This window comes from Leptosomus discolor, chromosome 4 (assembly GCF_034619465.1).
Source record: "Leptosomus discolor isolate bLepDis1 chromosome 4, bLepDis1.hap2, whole genome shotgun sequence".
Taxonomy (NCBI): domain Eukaryota; kingdom Metazoa; phylum Chordata; class Aves; order Leptosomiformes; family Leptosomidae; genus Leptosomus; species Leptosomus discolor.
In genome coordinates, this window is record NC_141394.1 from 81,967,277 (window position 1) to 81,981,731 (window position 14,455).

At 46.8% G+C, this 14,455-nt stretch overlaps 1 protein-coding gene across 2 annotated transcripts in view; it reads left to right on the plus strand.

Moving 5' to 3' along the window:
- SFXN5 (sideroflexin 5) overlaps nucleotides 1-14,455 on the plus strand; it is a 100,713-nt gene that overhangs the window by 29,234 nt on the left and 57,024 nt on the right. For both annotated transcript variants that reach the window (XM_086463959.1, XM_086463961.1), the window contains exons 4-6: nucleotides 9,653-9,679; nucleotides 10,991-11,045; nucleotides 13,023-13,048. In XM_086463959.1, the coding sequence (XP_086320085.1) occupies nucleotides 9,653-9,679; nucleotides 10,991-11,045; nucleotides 13,023-13,048 (108 nt within the window). The remainder of the gene's footprint in view (nucleotides 1-9,652; nucleotides 9,680-10,990; nucleotides 11,046-13,022; nucleotides 13,049-14,455) is intronic.

Sequence of the window (14,455 nt, forward strand, 5' to 3'; positions counted from 1 at the left end):
CCTGGAGGGAATCTCCGCTGGAGTAAAAAGGTTTTATTGGAGGGAATAGTTTCTCCTATAAAAACAAGGGCTGTAAAATATCAGCCTGATAAACAAGGGTGAAGAGCCAGCTTGCTTAAAAGCGGCCGTTTTCTTGTAGCTCGGGAGGGTTGGTGCTGAGGTTTAGCCTCAAACCAAAAGGCTGTACCAACTGCAGGGCATAATGATGTGCCTTTTGTCCTTTATCCTCAGGCTCCTTTCACTAATTTGTAGGATTGCATCTGTGTCCTCTGTGTGTGTGAGTCCCTTTCCCAACCTGTCCAACAGACCAGCACAGATTGGAGGAACAGATTGACGCTGGCATGTCAGCAGTGGTAAAAGTTAAGAGAAGCAGCACTCGGCGGCTATCAGACACAGAGAGATTGAAATCGCTCCCGTTTTACGACACAGCTGCTTTTTGCTGTGTGAATTTTGTGCTCAGGGCTGCAGAAATGTGCACGGCAGAAAAGCCCTTTTAAAAGCTGACGAACATCGGATGCGGACAACGGTGTCCAGGCACCGAAGACCTGCCTTGGAAGAGCTGCCGTAAGGGATCAGTGCTGGGGAGGTTTCGTTATGAACTTCAGGCTGCTCTTGTCTTTCAGCTTTTCTCCCAAAATGCTTTATATTTTATTTTTTCTTAGCTAGAATTCCCTGCAGTAATTCCACGCTGGAACGACGCTGCTGGCAAGCCCAGCAAAATGCCTTCTTTTTGTTGTGTGCTGAATCATTTTTGCCTTTGAAATTGGGGTGGAAATAGCTGCTAAGCTATCAGCTGAATGTCACTGCCTAATATCAGTGCTCATCAGCCTAATATCGCTCCAAATATTGAACAGCAGCAGCCTGGGCAGCGATATTAGGCTGATGAGCAAGTTAAGATCAGAGCCCTGATTTGCCCTGTTTGTAGATTCACGCTACTCTGTCCTAAAAACTTGGTATCTAAACAGGAAGTCGAAGACAGTCTAAGAAATATAGTGATGAAGGTTCATTGGCCTCTTCTACCTCCCCTCTGTCCCTCCGGTCCTGAGGCTGGCACCCCCACTTCTCCCTGTGGTCCTGCCAGCAGAGAGAGGTAAAGAGCCACAGAATAGCAGAAGTGTCTGAGGGTGCTTCGTGTGCACCGAACGAGGCCTCTCAAGAGTGAGTGATGCTTTTCCTGTGCAAGGTTTTTATTTTTTAATGCCAGTAACGGGGAGGTTTAACAACTTGAATAATTAACTAGATGCACCCCGTGTACACAGGCAGCTGTTAGTGTTAGGGAGATGACTCTGTCCTTAGATGTGCACCCACGATAAAGATGGCACCTATTAAATTTATCATTCCCTGAACTTTGTGTGTGAACTGGCACAAATTTGTTCTGCACCCAGAATATTGCAAGGGAAAGTGTGATGCCATGGCAGCGTGAGCTGATCTAAGTCAGCCCTGCCATGTCTCTGCCGCCTCTCCTCCCGGCCATGTGTTCCCACCTCCTTGCTGGCTTGCCCTGGCACAGCTGGTTCAGAGAGCTGATCTTAATAAAAACTAAAGCTCCCTTCCCCCACTCCCAAAATGCTGCATTTTTTGACTTGAGCAGCTCCCTGTATTTTCTGCCTGCTCTGTGTTGTCTGTACGAGATCGGGGGTGGAGTGCCCGCCTGGGATGGGGAGGGATGGTGGGGCTGTGGTACCATAAACATACACCAGCTTGAGCTGCTGAAGGTGAGAGAAGTCTGTGATGGAGGTAGGAAATTAATCCAGGTTTCATAAGACCAAGACTAAACGTCTTGAGCTGTGGATCTTTTGCTGACTAAAATCCTTGGAGCTCGACGACACCAGATGTTTAGGTTTTTATCCATCCGGATCTTCCTCTTTTTCTGCTGTGGGATCGTAGGCTGATTTGGGCCGGAGGGGACCTCAGGAGGTCATCTAGTCCAGCATAGGTCCCTGGATTTGTGGTTGGAAATCTGTCAGAAATCTGTCAGTTCATCTGACTGTATGTTTACTTGTTGCATGTCGAGATGCACAAATATCTATTTGTCAGAAAACAAGCGAGCAGTGCGACAGCTCGAGTTTGTACCCTTAGAAACTGCACCCTGAAAGCTTCACCCCTTCAGCATAAGGCGGGGTGGTTGGAGGGGGGAAAAAAAAAAAAATTAGAAATAAACCCAAACCGAATGATCTGTAGTGAGAGGAAAAATGCGGCTTTTTGAAATTGTCCCTTGGAGACAGACATTTGCTATTCTCCAGCCAGCCCCTTCCTGCGAGCGTTGGCGGAGCATGAACTGTGGTGTGTCAGTTGTGACTTCTCACTCTTCAGCCTTTCCAAATGCAGTTTTGGCAACTTGCTGTTTTGAAACTGTTTCATTTCTTCCCCATTAGTATCAGTGAAGTGAAAAGAGGCTCACCAGCTTAATGGGCATATATTTATTACTGTGTTCTTCCTTCAATCATGTTAGCAGCGGGAAGAGCCGCTCATGCTGTCCCAGACACAGCAGAGAACAATGAATCTATCAGAGTCTAAACAGCATCCCTTTTGGAGAATAATAGCTTTTCTTAACAGTGTTGATGAAGAGCGAAGAGGTCCATTTGCAGTAAACTGTACTTTTTTTTCCCCTCTGGTCTCTTGCAGGATACGATAAAAGGTAGATAGATCGGTTGTCCTGCTGCTTCCTCCTCTTCACAAGAAAGTAGCCTGTTTGCTGGTCCAAGGGCTGAACTTGGACCTTCTCTCATCTGCAGTCTAAATATTCTCTGTGCTCTAAGAGGAGATGAAAGTTTTGGGCATCGTTTCCAGACCATAAGAGGCAGCTAGGGAGCTTGAACAGAAGTGTTGTAGGTTAGCGCACCTTGAAGAAACCACAGTAAATGCTACTGTTGATGCTCTTACTCAGTCACAAACTGGTTTTGCTTCATCTTGTCATTTGAGGATTAAGAGAGTTTATCTAAAGTCACACCTAGTTTACAAATCAGGTTAGGTTTGCAAGCTCCCTATGGCTAAAATAAGGTGAAACAAATCTGATCTTGAGCAACCTAGTTGGATTAGCAAGGCTGGTTTCCAAAGCTGTACTTTAAACCCTGTAATGGCATCTAAGTCCTTCTTCAGCCCTGGTGCAAGTAATGATTTTCAGTGAATGCTTCTTACCCTGCTTAAGTCTTTCCAGTAGAATGCTGTGAGGATTAATTAGTTAATGTTTATTGAGTGCTGCAAAGCTGCAAAGTGATATTTAAGTGCTATCTTTTTTTATCAGTCGGGACTTGAGTCTGGTTCCACCTACACTTGGTTTTGTATCTGTGTAAATCTGTGTCTTGCCCTGGAGTTGCTCGTGGTTTCCGATCCGGTTCCCAACGCCGAGGCGCTTGCCTTGCCGTGCCGCGGTGCCGGCAGGTGCCTCAGCTGATGCTCTTCAACGCGTGGATGTGTTCAAAGGCTTTGTGGTTCTGCAGACGGGCAGCAGCTCGTGGCGCTGTGACTCAACGACGCTTGGGACGGGGAAGGAGTTTTCCATTGGCATCGGAGAGCAGTGGCTTCTGGTGCCTCTTGGGCTGAGTTATTTCAGTGCCGGGTGCAGGGCAGAAGGTGTATAGAGTCACCCTTTGTGATTTACCCCACGCCTTGGGTCATTTGAGCTTGATCTCCTTGGAGATAAAACCTTTTTAATGTAAAGATTATTAGGAGCAGGACTGTAAAAGGTCCACGTGTGGCATTTCCTAGTGAGCAGCAAGTGCAGAGAGTGGTTTATGTTACCTTGTTTTCCATGTTCATTAGTAAAGCCAGACATCACATTCCATATATATTAGCAGGCAGGGTTAGGCACATCAGCCAGGTTTAGAGACATTCGGGTGACGTTAAATGTGGAACCAAAAGGTCTGGGATTCCACCACTGTAAACCTATAAATCTTGCTAAAAGCATTCAGCCCTAACGGAATGCTTTGGCTGGAGCTTGTGGTGTGCATTTGTCTCTGTGTTAAATATCACTTTTCAAGAAGTGGGATTTTTGGGACTGAAGCTGGAGAGAAGTGGGAGAAAGCCACGCAAAGCGTGAGCGATCACACTCCTGGGGGAGAAAGTACGGGTGGAGAGCAAAGCAGAATGCGTTGTAGCTCTGTCGGGCTGCACCAAACCGCCTCGAGTTTGGCACTGGTGTTTCATTTTAGTGAAGTACTGAAAACAGACAGGTACTCCTCTGGTGTCATGTGTACTCCTCTGGTGTCACGTGTACCGGCTGAGAGGTTCTGGGAGGGCTGCCTGGAGTGGACGGACCACCACAAATGCCTTTACTAACTGGGAAGGCAGTAGGGAAGAACGTGGTGCTGTAAGAGAGGACGATGTGTTGGAGGGTGCGATGCAGCAGGCACGTGGGAGATCTTCATCCTCAACTGTATAAACCCGAGCCCCGTCAAAACCTCCCAGAAGCATAGTGAGATAAAAGTGAAATAATATCAACGAGAAGCACCTGTTGGCTGGGATGGACCTCCTGTTTCAGTGAGTGGGGCGTCAGCGGTGAGGCCACGGAGGGATGTTCTTCTCCAGCTGCGTTTGCTGCGGACTCTGCCTTCTTGCCAAAAGGGCTGCGAGGAGCGGTTGCCAATGGAAGTGTCCCACCGTACTGCTGGCAAAAGGGGTCGTGTGGGTTTTCCGGTGTGTTTAACCTTCTGCTGAAGATTAATGCGAGCTAATCCTGCTGATGGGGTGTGGTGGAGCTGCTCCTGAGTGCTTCTGGTTCAAGCTGGTAGCGCTGAGGAAGGACCAGATCTGCTCAGCTAGATTTGTGGGACATCTGTTTGGAAAAGGTGCGGTGCTTAAGTCTGGGATTCCTAAATGTTCTAACGTAAAATCTTCAACTTTCATCAAATTCCCATTGGAATTTCCCGAAGAAACTGTATCTTTGCAAGCGATGCTGAAGTCGGTACGAGCTGCAGGTTGCTTGACGCTTTGGGATGTTTTTAGGTCTTGAGCCAAACCCAATCTGAGCCAGAACTGATCATGTAGGTCCCACCTTAAAGTCAACGGGGAGAAGCATGCGCTGCTGGAGCACAGGTTGTGCAGGTTGTCTCATGGGAATGAGTCAAACCGCTGACATAAAGGAAATCCAGAACATTTGCTGCAGGAGGTATTTATTACATTGTAGATGTCTGCTAGAGGGGATGAGTCCCACCTCCAGTGTCTTACTCTGGCCATTTGACTGCCAGTTAAGGGATCTAGAATGAAGTCAAAATTTGTTCGGTGTCATCATTATCACTTGACACTGATGCGATGCCAGATCCCTGTTGATGGTCTGAAGCATTCCTCAGTGAACTTTCCAAGCACAGGGAGTTATGCCTTTGGAGCAAGGTTTTATTTTTTTTTTTTATTTTTTTTCCCCTTCTGGTTTCGTATCATTTAAAAATTTGGGTTATCGGAAAGCGCGACTGGCTTTGGAGGCTGTCCTTCTGAATGGCCTTGCACGTGAAAGCAGCTTGCTCTTCTTCAGCATTAGCTTTCTTCCATCACACGTTCTGCTCCCGACACCCAATATTTGGGATTCAGTGTGGGATAGATAATCCAGGCTTTGCTTTAATAAACCTTGCAGCTCCCAGTGTGTGAAACTACTGGCAATTTCTGATGGGGTGCAAGCTCCGGGCTGTTACCTTGTTAAAATCAAGGTTTCGTGGGTGCAGGCGGGGTTTCATGAAAAGTTGAGAACCTCCCTGATGGAGCGGGAAGGGGATGAGCAGATTTCAAGATGGAGCTCTGTCTCCACTTGAGTGGACGAGTGATGAAATAAAAATCCTCATTTTTCTGAGGATTTCCTCTTCAACCTTGTCTTTACTAGGGGAATTTTGCAAACGGCTGTTGAGTGGTGTTGGTGCACTAACACAGGTAGGCCACTTAGTCTTTGCAGAACTTGAGCTGCTGTGTTTTCTTTGGTACGTAAGGCAGATCTACCAGATGACTCCTCATTAGCTCTTTGAAAATCGCTGTGCCCTGTCATTATGCACAGTGTTGTTAGTCAGCAAGGGCTTTTCTCCATAGAGTTATTCCTGATGTGGCATATCCAGAGCATGCGCCTGTGGGTTTAAGGTCATTTCAATGTCTGCTCCAATATTGTGCAAGAGTCTTGGGTGCTGTTGGCACGTACGGTTGAGGTAGGGAAGCTTTAGAGCATCTATTACCGATTCCCCGCATCACATCTGCCTCCGTGTCTCCATTGACTGGAGGGAGGTGGTTGCTGGCAACGCAGGGGAGTAGGTGGGGTGAATCTGTCGGTGCTCTCCTGACCTTAGACACCTGAGGCCAACTTCAGCGATGACCATTTTTGAATCCAGGACCAATGAATCTTGTATTTAATGGGAGGGAGGTTAATCTCTTAAGAATAACTGGTATCCTTTGTACTGTTTTTGTAGGGGCAGGTGTTAGCTAATAGATTTGGGCTCAATATGTTCTTTAAATAAATACTTTGTTTTTGGAAAACTCTCTCCGAGCTGCAATTCTGCTGCTAAATAAGGAGTGCTAATGAATGTCCTGTCACCCAAATATCACATCTGTTCCCCAAGAGTTATTCCAGTCTCTAGCTCCTTACCACAGCTTTGGTTGTCTTTAGGTTGTGGCAGTCTTTGATACCCTTCCTTAAATGTCACACGCACATAATGTTTCTGTATAACTGAGTTCAGTTCCTGAGTTCAGGGTTTTAAAGCCATTTGCTGGAGGTGGTGAGCAAAGTAGTGAGCACCTCTTCCTTGAAAAATTGTAGAAAAAACCCAGAATCCTGGGCAGGATGGGTGGAAATCTCACCCATGAGTCCAGTGTCCTGGTATGCTGGTGCTGGGAGCTCTTGCGAATGGTCCTGGAGCCAATTTCTCCACGACCACGAAGGAAGTGAAGCGGAGCCTGATCTGTCCCGGTGGGAGGCTGCTGCGATGGCCACAGGCTGGAGAAACTTCTCCATTGCTGCCTGCCTAGGTCGCTGGGCGGATAGTGGAATATGCGAACGGTGTTCCAACGCTCCTGCCCGCTTGTCCTCCAGGCTGCTTTGGTGTAAACCCCTGTGTGAGCAGGTTTGGTTCTTGCACCCCAAATTTGAATGGTGGCAGAAGCCCTGTGTAGCTTTGAGCCAGTAATATACAGCAAAGCTGACGTAAAGGAGGATCATCCATTACAAGAGACCCGCCCCGTAGAGGCTGACTATATTTAGAGATCGTGGACCTAAAGCTCACATAAATTGAGCACAAATCTGGAGTCATTCCACGTGCTCCAGTGAAGATGCTTTGGATTCACCCGAGTGTAAATGAGATCAAAACCTGGCTGCTTCTCGAAGATGGCCGGAGAGAACGTGAATGAAATCCTCAGCAAAAATAGAGGCTTGCTCTCCGAAACGAGCCCCTCAGCTGGCAAGACTCGTCAGAGTACTGGAGCTATTGAAAAACGCTGCAGACAGAAAATGAATTAGAGGATAAAAAAGTGAAAATGAGCTGGCAGAATCTTTAGGTGACTCATCAGGTGCATCTTGTAAAGTCTCTTTCTGAGAAGTAATGAAATCGCATGTTCTAACAATATTTGCACTGCAGCAGGAAAATGCATAAATATTGGGATCAATTAATGAAATTAGATAATTTGACCAAAAAAGCCATAGTGCTGGCTCAGAAACCATCCCTCTTCCTTTTTGCTAGTCTTGGTGCTTGCAGTTAGAGAGGAAAATCCCGTGGTTTCGTTTCACATCTAAGATAGGCGAGACCTGGGCAGCCGCAGGGTTACTGGGATGCCCTGGGCAGTCACCTGCAGCTCGAGGGCTTCCAGTTTCACCCCCTGGAAGTCCTCAAGCCGGTGGGCAAGCAGGTGCCAAAAAGCCCTGGTAGCTGTCTGGGCATGTAGCCTCCCACCCTTTGGATTTTGGGATGGACACCTCTTGTCTCTGCCAGTGACAGAGATCATCTCTGTGTCCCTCGACCTCTGTTTTTCAACTGTAAAATGGAGAATAAGGATTTTCCTTAAAACCCAGGAAGTTTTCCGCAGGAAAGAGCCCTGTGGGTATGTGCCTCAGCCTGTGACATTTAGATATTCCAGTAAACTCATCGCACGCAGCGGAGTTCATCGTGAGCTTCAAGTCTGGAGTGAGAGCCGAGTTTGAACTGAAATACTGGGGTTGCTGGTATCAGTGGGTCAATTTATGCTATTTATAGTAGAGTAATTACCTTATTCCAACAGTATTTTGATTGCTTTGTATTTGAGGAAGGCACTAAACCTCGGGTGGAGAAGAATGGCAGAACAGGGCTTAATTTACACCATAATAATGATAAAATCTTCAGCGTGAACGCCCGTGTTGCAGCATACGCTCACGGCGCTCGGGTAGGTATTCTGGCGGGTAATCGTGAGCTCTCCAAGCAAAAAGAGCTATCGCCGTCTTCGGGTTTATCAACAGCAAGAGCAGAACTCATCAGGTTAGCCTACCCTTGGTTTGGCACTGGTACAACTGTTGTTGGAATAATTTGTCTGGTTTCTGGCGTCCTCGATTCAAGAGGATGTTGACAAATTGGAAAGATGTAAAAGAGCCACGAGGGTGGTTAAAAGATTGGCAAACGCGCCTTGCCAACGAAACAGCCAGTCTCCTGGCTCGGATAAATTTTATTTTTGGGTTTTTGGGGGTTTTTTTCTTTAAGCGAAGGTTAAAGGGTGGCTTTAGTGGCTCTGAGTACCTGGGTGTCAGACAGAGGTGTAACACAAGCCGGTGCCCGGAGGCTGAAGCCAGACTTGAGCTGAACTGAACAGTTTTTAATAGTAAAAGCGATGATCTGTTGTGAGATTTTACAGGAGTCCTGGTTTTTCATCCATCTCTAGAATTATAGGCATCAAAATGGGGATTTTTTTTTTTTTTTTTTTTGAGATTATAATTTGCATTTAGGTGTAATTCATGGAGGAAAGCTCTCTGGCTTTGCTGAGCAGGGGGCAAACTGTGGGGTTATGTGTATACCAGAGCGTCTCTTGATGTGCACCTACTCGTTAGCTCTACCTGCACCTCACGTGGGAGGTTTCTTCCTCAGCGCTCGTAGATCTCCGCTGGCTGAGCCTGCCTTGAGGTGTTTTGATGCTGCTGAACGATGCTCAGTAAATAACAGTAGGCGCTCGTGAGAGTTTTAAATGAGATTTTTTCCCTCTTCACGAGCTTTTTTCGGTGCGTTTCCCTTGTGGAAAATGAAAGCTAGCGATGGTCTCTTCCGAATCCAGATTTTATTTGAAGAGATGCTTCTTGTGTTTCCCTGCAGGACTTGCTCCACCTTTGTTCCCCAGCGAGCCTCGGTTTCCGCAGGAAGCTCCTCCGAGGGGAGGCTGTGCTAAATTTACCTTGAGGTCTACGTGCGGCAGAGTCACCGAGATAATTCTCGATTTGTAAAGCTTATAGCAGAGCGTGAAAGCTGGCTGTTGTTATTCTTTCTTACCGTTCAGGATAAGAAAGAATATCTTCTCTGCCTTGCTGGTCTTACTGGCCCCACAGATTTGCAGGAGCTCGGTGTGGGTAAAGGATCTTTAAACACACCCTGGGAGGATGCAGAAATGAATCTTGTTTTAACGCAGTCCCTCGCGTTCGTTTACTACAGCAGCTAAAAGAGGAATATTTGGGGTTTGGTATAAAACTACACTGCTCGTTTTTTTTAAGTGCAATGTTCTCTTTTATTTTTTCTAGCTGTGGGGAGCTCAAAAAATAAAGCAGGTAATACGCTTTTTTTATATTTCACTATTGTTTTCAACTATTGCTGCTTTTTTCCCTTTTTGCTGAGCGATGCTGTCCTCTTCTCCGTTATTGACTTTGCCAGTTGCTGTTTTGTCTTGCCACAGAAATGTAAATGCAGAGAACACTGTTGCTACCAAAGAGTCTTGATTTTTTTTCTTTTTTTTTTTTTGTATTTATATATTTTGATGTCTTCATTTTCTCCTTCCTGTCTAGTCAAGAGATTTCATGTCTCCAGTCTTTTGAAAATAGTTTGACAGCTCTTTGGTAAGGCTTGTAACTGTGTCGTACCTTCCTCCTCTGCAATCCCAGATCGCTTGGGGATTGATTTTTCATCCCCAGCCGGTTAAGGCCAGGGCAGCCTCCTGGGCTTATTGTAAAATTTGGTAAAAATGGGCCAAGTGAGCTGACCAGTAAGGATTTCCGTGGAGGCTGGGCTGTCCGCAGCCACCAGCATGGGCTGAGAAGCTGCAGATACACGTAAAGGTTGAATTATCCGGCGAATCCAACTCCCGTGGCGCGTGAGGGGATTTTATTTGGGTCACCCTTGCGGTGACAACAGGAGCGGACCATACCTGCCTGGTTTTACCCCAACGCAGCCAGATCCTGAAGCAGAACTTCCATGTGGGCTCGTGCAGGCGTACCTGCGGATGGGGAAGGTGTTCCCTGGACTGACTCCACCCGCCACGGCTGAGCCACACAAGTCCTTACGGGGGTCCCCTGCCACCCGTTCAGTCACGAGCAGCATAAAGTGATTTACGCCCTCGTTCCCTCCCGAGCAGGCAGCCCTGCCCTCCCCATCCCTCTGCCACAGCGAGGGCTTTGCCTTTCCTTCGTAGGGCAGAATTTCAGCCAGGACATAAAGCTGGACCTCAGTGGAGATGCTGAAAAGAGGCAGGGATGGAAAATAGGTTTCTCTTTTTCCCCTCCTAAATCTGCATTCCCTGCCCCAGGGTTAAGGTACAGCGGTGGGTGGCCTTTGGGGACATTATGCTATCAAGAAGGAGCCACTTTCTATGTTTCAGGTTAAATTATTTGCTTCTAAATCATTAACTTACACTAAATTATTTAGGGAGAGGGGAAAAGCAGCTGTAGGAGGAGGTTTTGTGGAGGCTGCCAAACAATAACTGCCTTCGGTCGGAGCTGCAAAAGTGAGGAGGGTGCTGAGACGCATGAAGCCTCCCGGTCCTCTCCGGTGGAAGGAGCTATTTGTAGAGGCTGAGCGCTGGCTTCGCTGCGCCCCGCCAACTGTTGCTGTGCCTTCACTGTGTCTGTTTGCTGACTGTTTTACAGGCCATCATCCACCCCGATACGAACGAGACCATCTTCATGCCTTTCCGAATGTCAGGTATAGTATGTCCCGATCGGGCAATCGTTAATTTTAGCGGCAATTTGTACAAAATATATATTTTTTTTTTTTTTTTCCCCCCTCCTGTTTTTGACTTGCATCTTTTAAACACTTAGACCAAGATCAGAAAGTCATTCAAATGCCTAAATCCCTTTGCAATCAAGGAGAATTAGGATCCTAAATGCCTGTGTGACATCTAGTGCTTAATATTTTCCTTCCCTTCAGGTATTTTAACGTGGACTCAAGCTAATGTCTTTTCTGGCACTTCTGAGGTATCCGTCACGATAATGGGCATTTTAATTTTGTAGTGAACAATGAAGCTTGGTGCCCAACGAGCAGCTTAGGGTTTTACTCTCCAGGAGAGAATGGGATGAGCCTTATTTTTCCATGTGCAGTGGTACCTAATAGCTATGGCATTGGGAGTCTGCAAGGATCAGCTTGTCCATAACTTAGTTGGGCTGCTGGGTTATTAAATTGTCACCTCCTCCTTCCCATTTTGGGGTGTCCCTCTGCTGTGCACAGATCCATGCACATGTGGGCTGAATAGTAGCTCTCTTGAGGATGCAAGCGCAGCCTTGGTCCTTTCCTAAAGGACCTAGTTAAATAAATAGGACCTTTTCCATATTTTTTGGGGGGAGCATCTTCACTTGAAGACTGGGCACAGGGGAAAAACAACAGGGTTGGTGGGTTTTGTTCTCCAGTTCTTTGAAGAAGGATGATGTTGAGGGTGAAGTGGAGGAGAGAAAAGCGAGGACCCACTGCTCTGCTGCCTTGTTCTGTATTTTCCTTTTTTTAAAATTTTTCTTCCTCTCAGGTCTTTGCCCTATCTGACTGTAAATTGGATCCATGAAGCTTAATTCAGTAATATTGGTAAAATGCTCTGAGACCTTCTAGTGGAAGTCATAGAGATGAATTATAATTAGCATAAAAATTGGCAGACTTAGCAGGGGAAAAATGTGAAGCATTTGATTTTTGTGGCACTCAATAAGAATTCGGTAAAGACTTATCTCTAATAGAGAGCGCTTTAACTTACACCTATGATTAAAATATTCCCTCTCTCCTCCATGATGCAAATATACTTTCTTCAGCTTATACCCTCTTCCTTCTTCTACTGACCTAGAAATGAGTGGGCTCTCCTGGTATACAGTCGCTAGCAGAGAGGTTGATCAAGCGGATGGTGAGAGAGGGAGGTCCCACCTATGGCGGCATGGTCCTGCTCCTTAACTGGCGTGGGCTCTGCAGCTTGTTAGGTGGCTTCATGAACGTCTTCAGCACGCTGTCCTGGTGGGACCAGGCTCAACAAGAGGGGAAGGGGCACAGAAAGCTGGGGAGTTTTCTCCTGGGTTAGTGAGTGTAGGTTGTGGGAGGGTCTGATGAGCAACAGAGCTGGCACGAGGGAGGGAACAGATTGCCTGAGTGAGCCTGGGAAGGGGGGCAGGATCTCCCCCTTTCCGTGGCAGCGAGCCACTGGGTCAGCTCGGTTGGCACCACCGCAGCAGCATCCAGCTCCTCCTGGTCCGGACCAAGCAGCTCCTGGTCTGAGCTGTCATCCCTTCACTTCTGCTGAGCTCAGTTGTTGCTGGCTGCCTAGCCCAGCTCAACCCCTCAATGCCCTCTGAAGGGCTAATACCGCATACCGGCACAGACTGGGTTTACTGGAGTAAGCTCTAGGGTCTAGATGTTCCAAGTTTCAGGGAAACTCTTAGACCGTGACCCAAGAAAGGCAAGAAGAAGATGGGAAAGAGATTGGGCAAAAATCAGGAGGCTGCTCTAGTTGATGCTTGGTGCATCAAGCGTAGGTCCATGGATGTCCCCGTGGTGGTACGGAGCTGGTGGAAGTGAGAGCAGCCTGTCATGCCAGCTGTGGCTTCCACCCTAAGGTGGTAATGTCTTAGATGTGATTTATTTCCATCCTAAAACTGCATATTAAAATGCATGCATCTTTTTTTTTTCTTTTTTTTTTTTTCTTTTTAATAGGTTACATTCCCTTTGGAACACCCATCGTAAGTATTTTAACATCTCTCCCCGCTTTGTTTGCGAGTACCAAGAAATGCATTTTTTAGCACTCGCAGACAATTCTCCAGATTCCACCTTACCTCCTCGCGACGCGTTCACACAGGATTCCCACCTTCTCTGTCACACGTTAGCAAGGGCTTCGTCGTGTAAAACCTGCCCCGTGGACTCAGATTGTTGTGCTCGTGGTTATTTATTGATTTAACATCGTTCGCCCACCCACCTGCACCGTCTTCACATCTTCAGCTTTATCTTTCCCTTCTGCAAAGGGAAGACCAAGATGAGCTCATTGCCTGCAAAATGCAACTTCTGCAACTCTCAGATTTCATCTTTGGACACTTTTTTTTTTTTTTTTTTTTTAAATTAATTTGCATGTTTTACAAGTCGTTTCCTGAACGTGACGAGCTACAGCACGGCGAGGCCGGTGTCGTGCGCTCTCGTGTTGGTTAATTAAAACGGCGAGTGCTTTCCGTGGGGTTATTGCTGAGGGCGGTTCGAGTTTGTACTTGTTATTGTGCAATTTGTAAGCGTTTGGGTGCTCTCGATAGCGAAAGCCAGAAGGGAGATGATTCTGCCTGTCTTCCTAATGCTGAAACCTCGTCTTCAGGAACAGGAATGGTTAATTAACCCCATTTTATGAATGGGGAAATGGAGGCGCGCCGTTTTGCCCAAAGTTGGTGCCAGAAGGTAGTTGGTCCCCCTGGCCGCCAGCTCTTGGCTGAGCTTACTTGATCACACATATTAATATGGTTGAAGGAGCAAAATCTGATAAATTTAATCTTCCTAAACCCAGTGGACCGTGGCGTAGTACCTGCTTAAAGGTAATGATCCTGTCCCAAACAGCGGCAGCGGGGTTGCTAGCACCTAAAAGAGAAATCATCACGGCTGTTACTATTTGTTGTCGTGCGTGAGGGTTTGGTGGTAACTTTGTATGGGGCATTTTAAAAGAAAAGGTTAAACAAAAATGAGTTAACGATCAAATTGACAATGAAATCGGCCCAAATCCAGAGCTGTCAGAGGAGCCGAGAGCTGTCAGATGAGCCCAATTTCACTAGCTGTAAAGGATAAACTGGAACCTCTTGTCATTTAAAAAAAAAAAAAAAAAAAAAAAAAAAAAAACCCAAACGTTTCAAATGTTAAAATTAAAATGTAACATTTATGCCAATCGATCTGTGAAATTTAGTGACAAAATTGGCAGCCTGCTCTAGCATAAAAACAGTTTGAGTCTTGCATTTCACATAGGGGGATGGGATTTCCTCAAGAGAGACTTAATGTGCCTGCGGTGGGCTCTGGCTGAGCGAGCGTGGCTGGCCTCGCCCCCAAAGCCGTGCCGGCGTGCCGTTGCACCCGCGCTAGTCGTCCCGGTGTGGAGGGGTCAAAGAAACACCCTGCGTAGG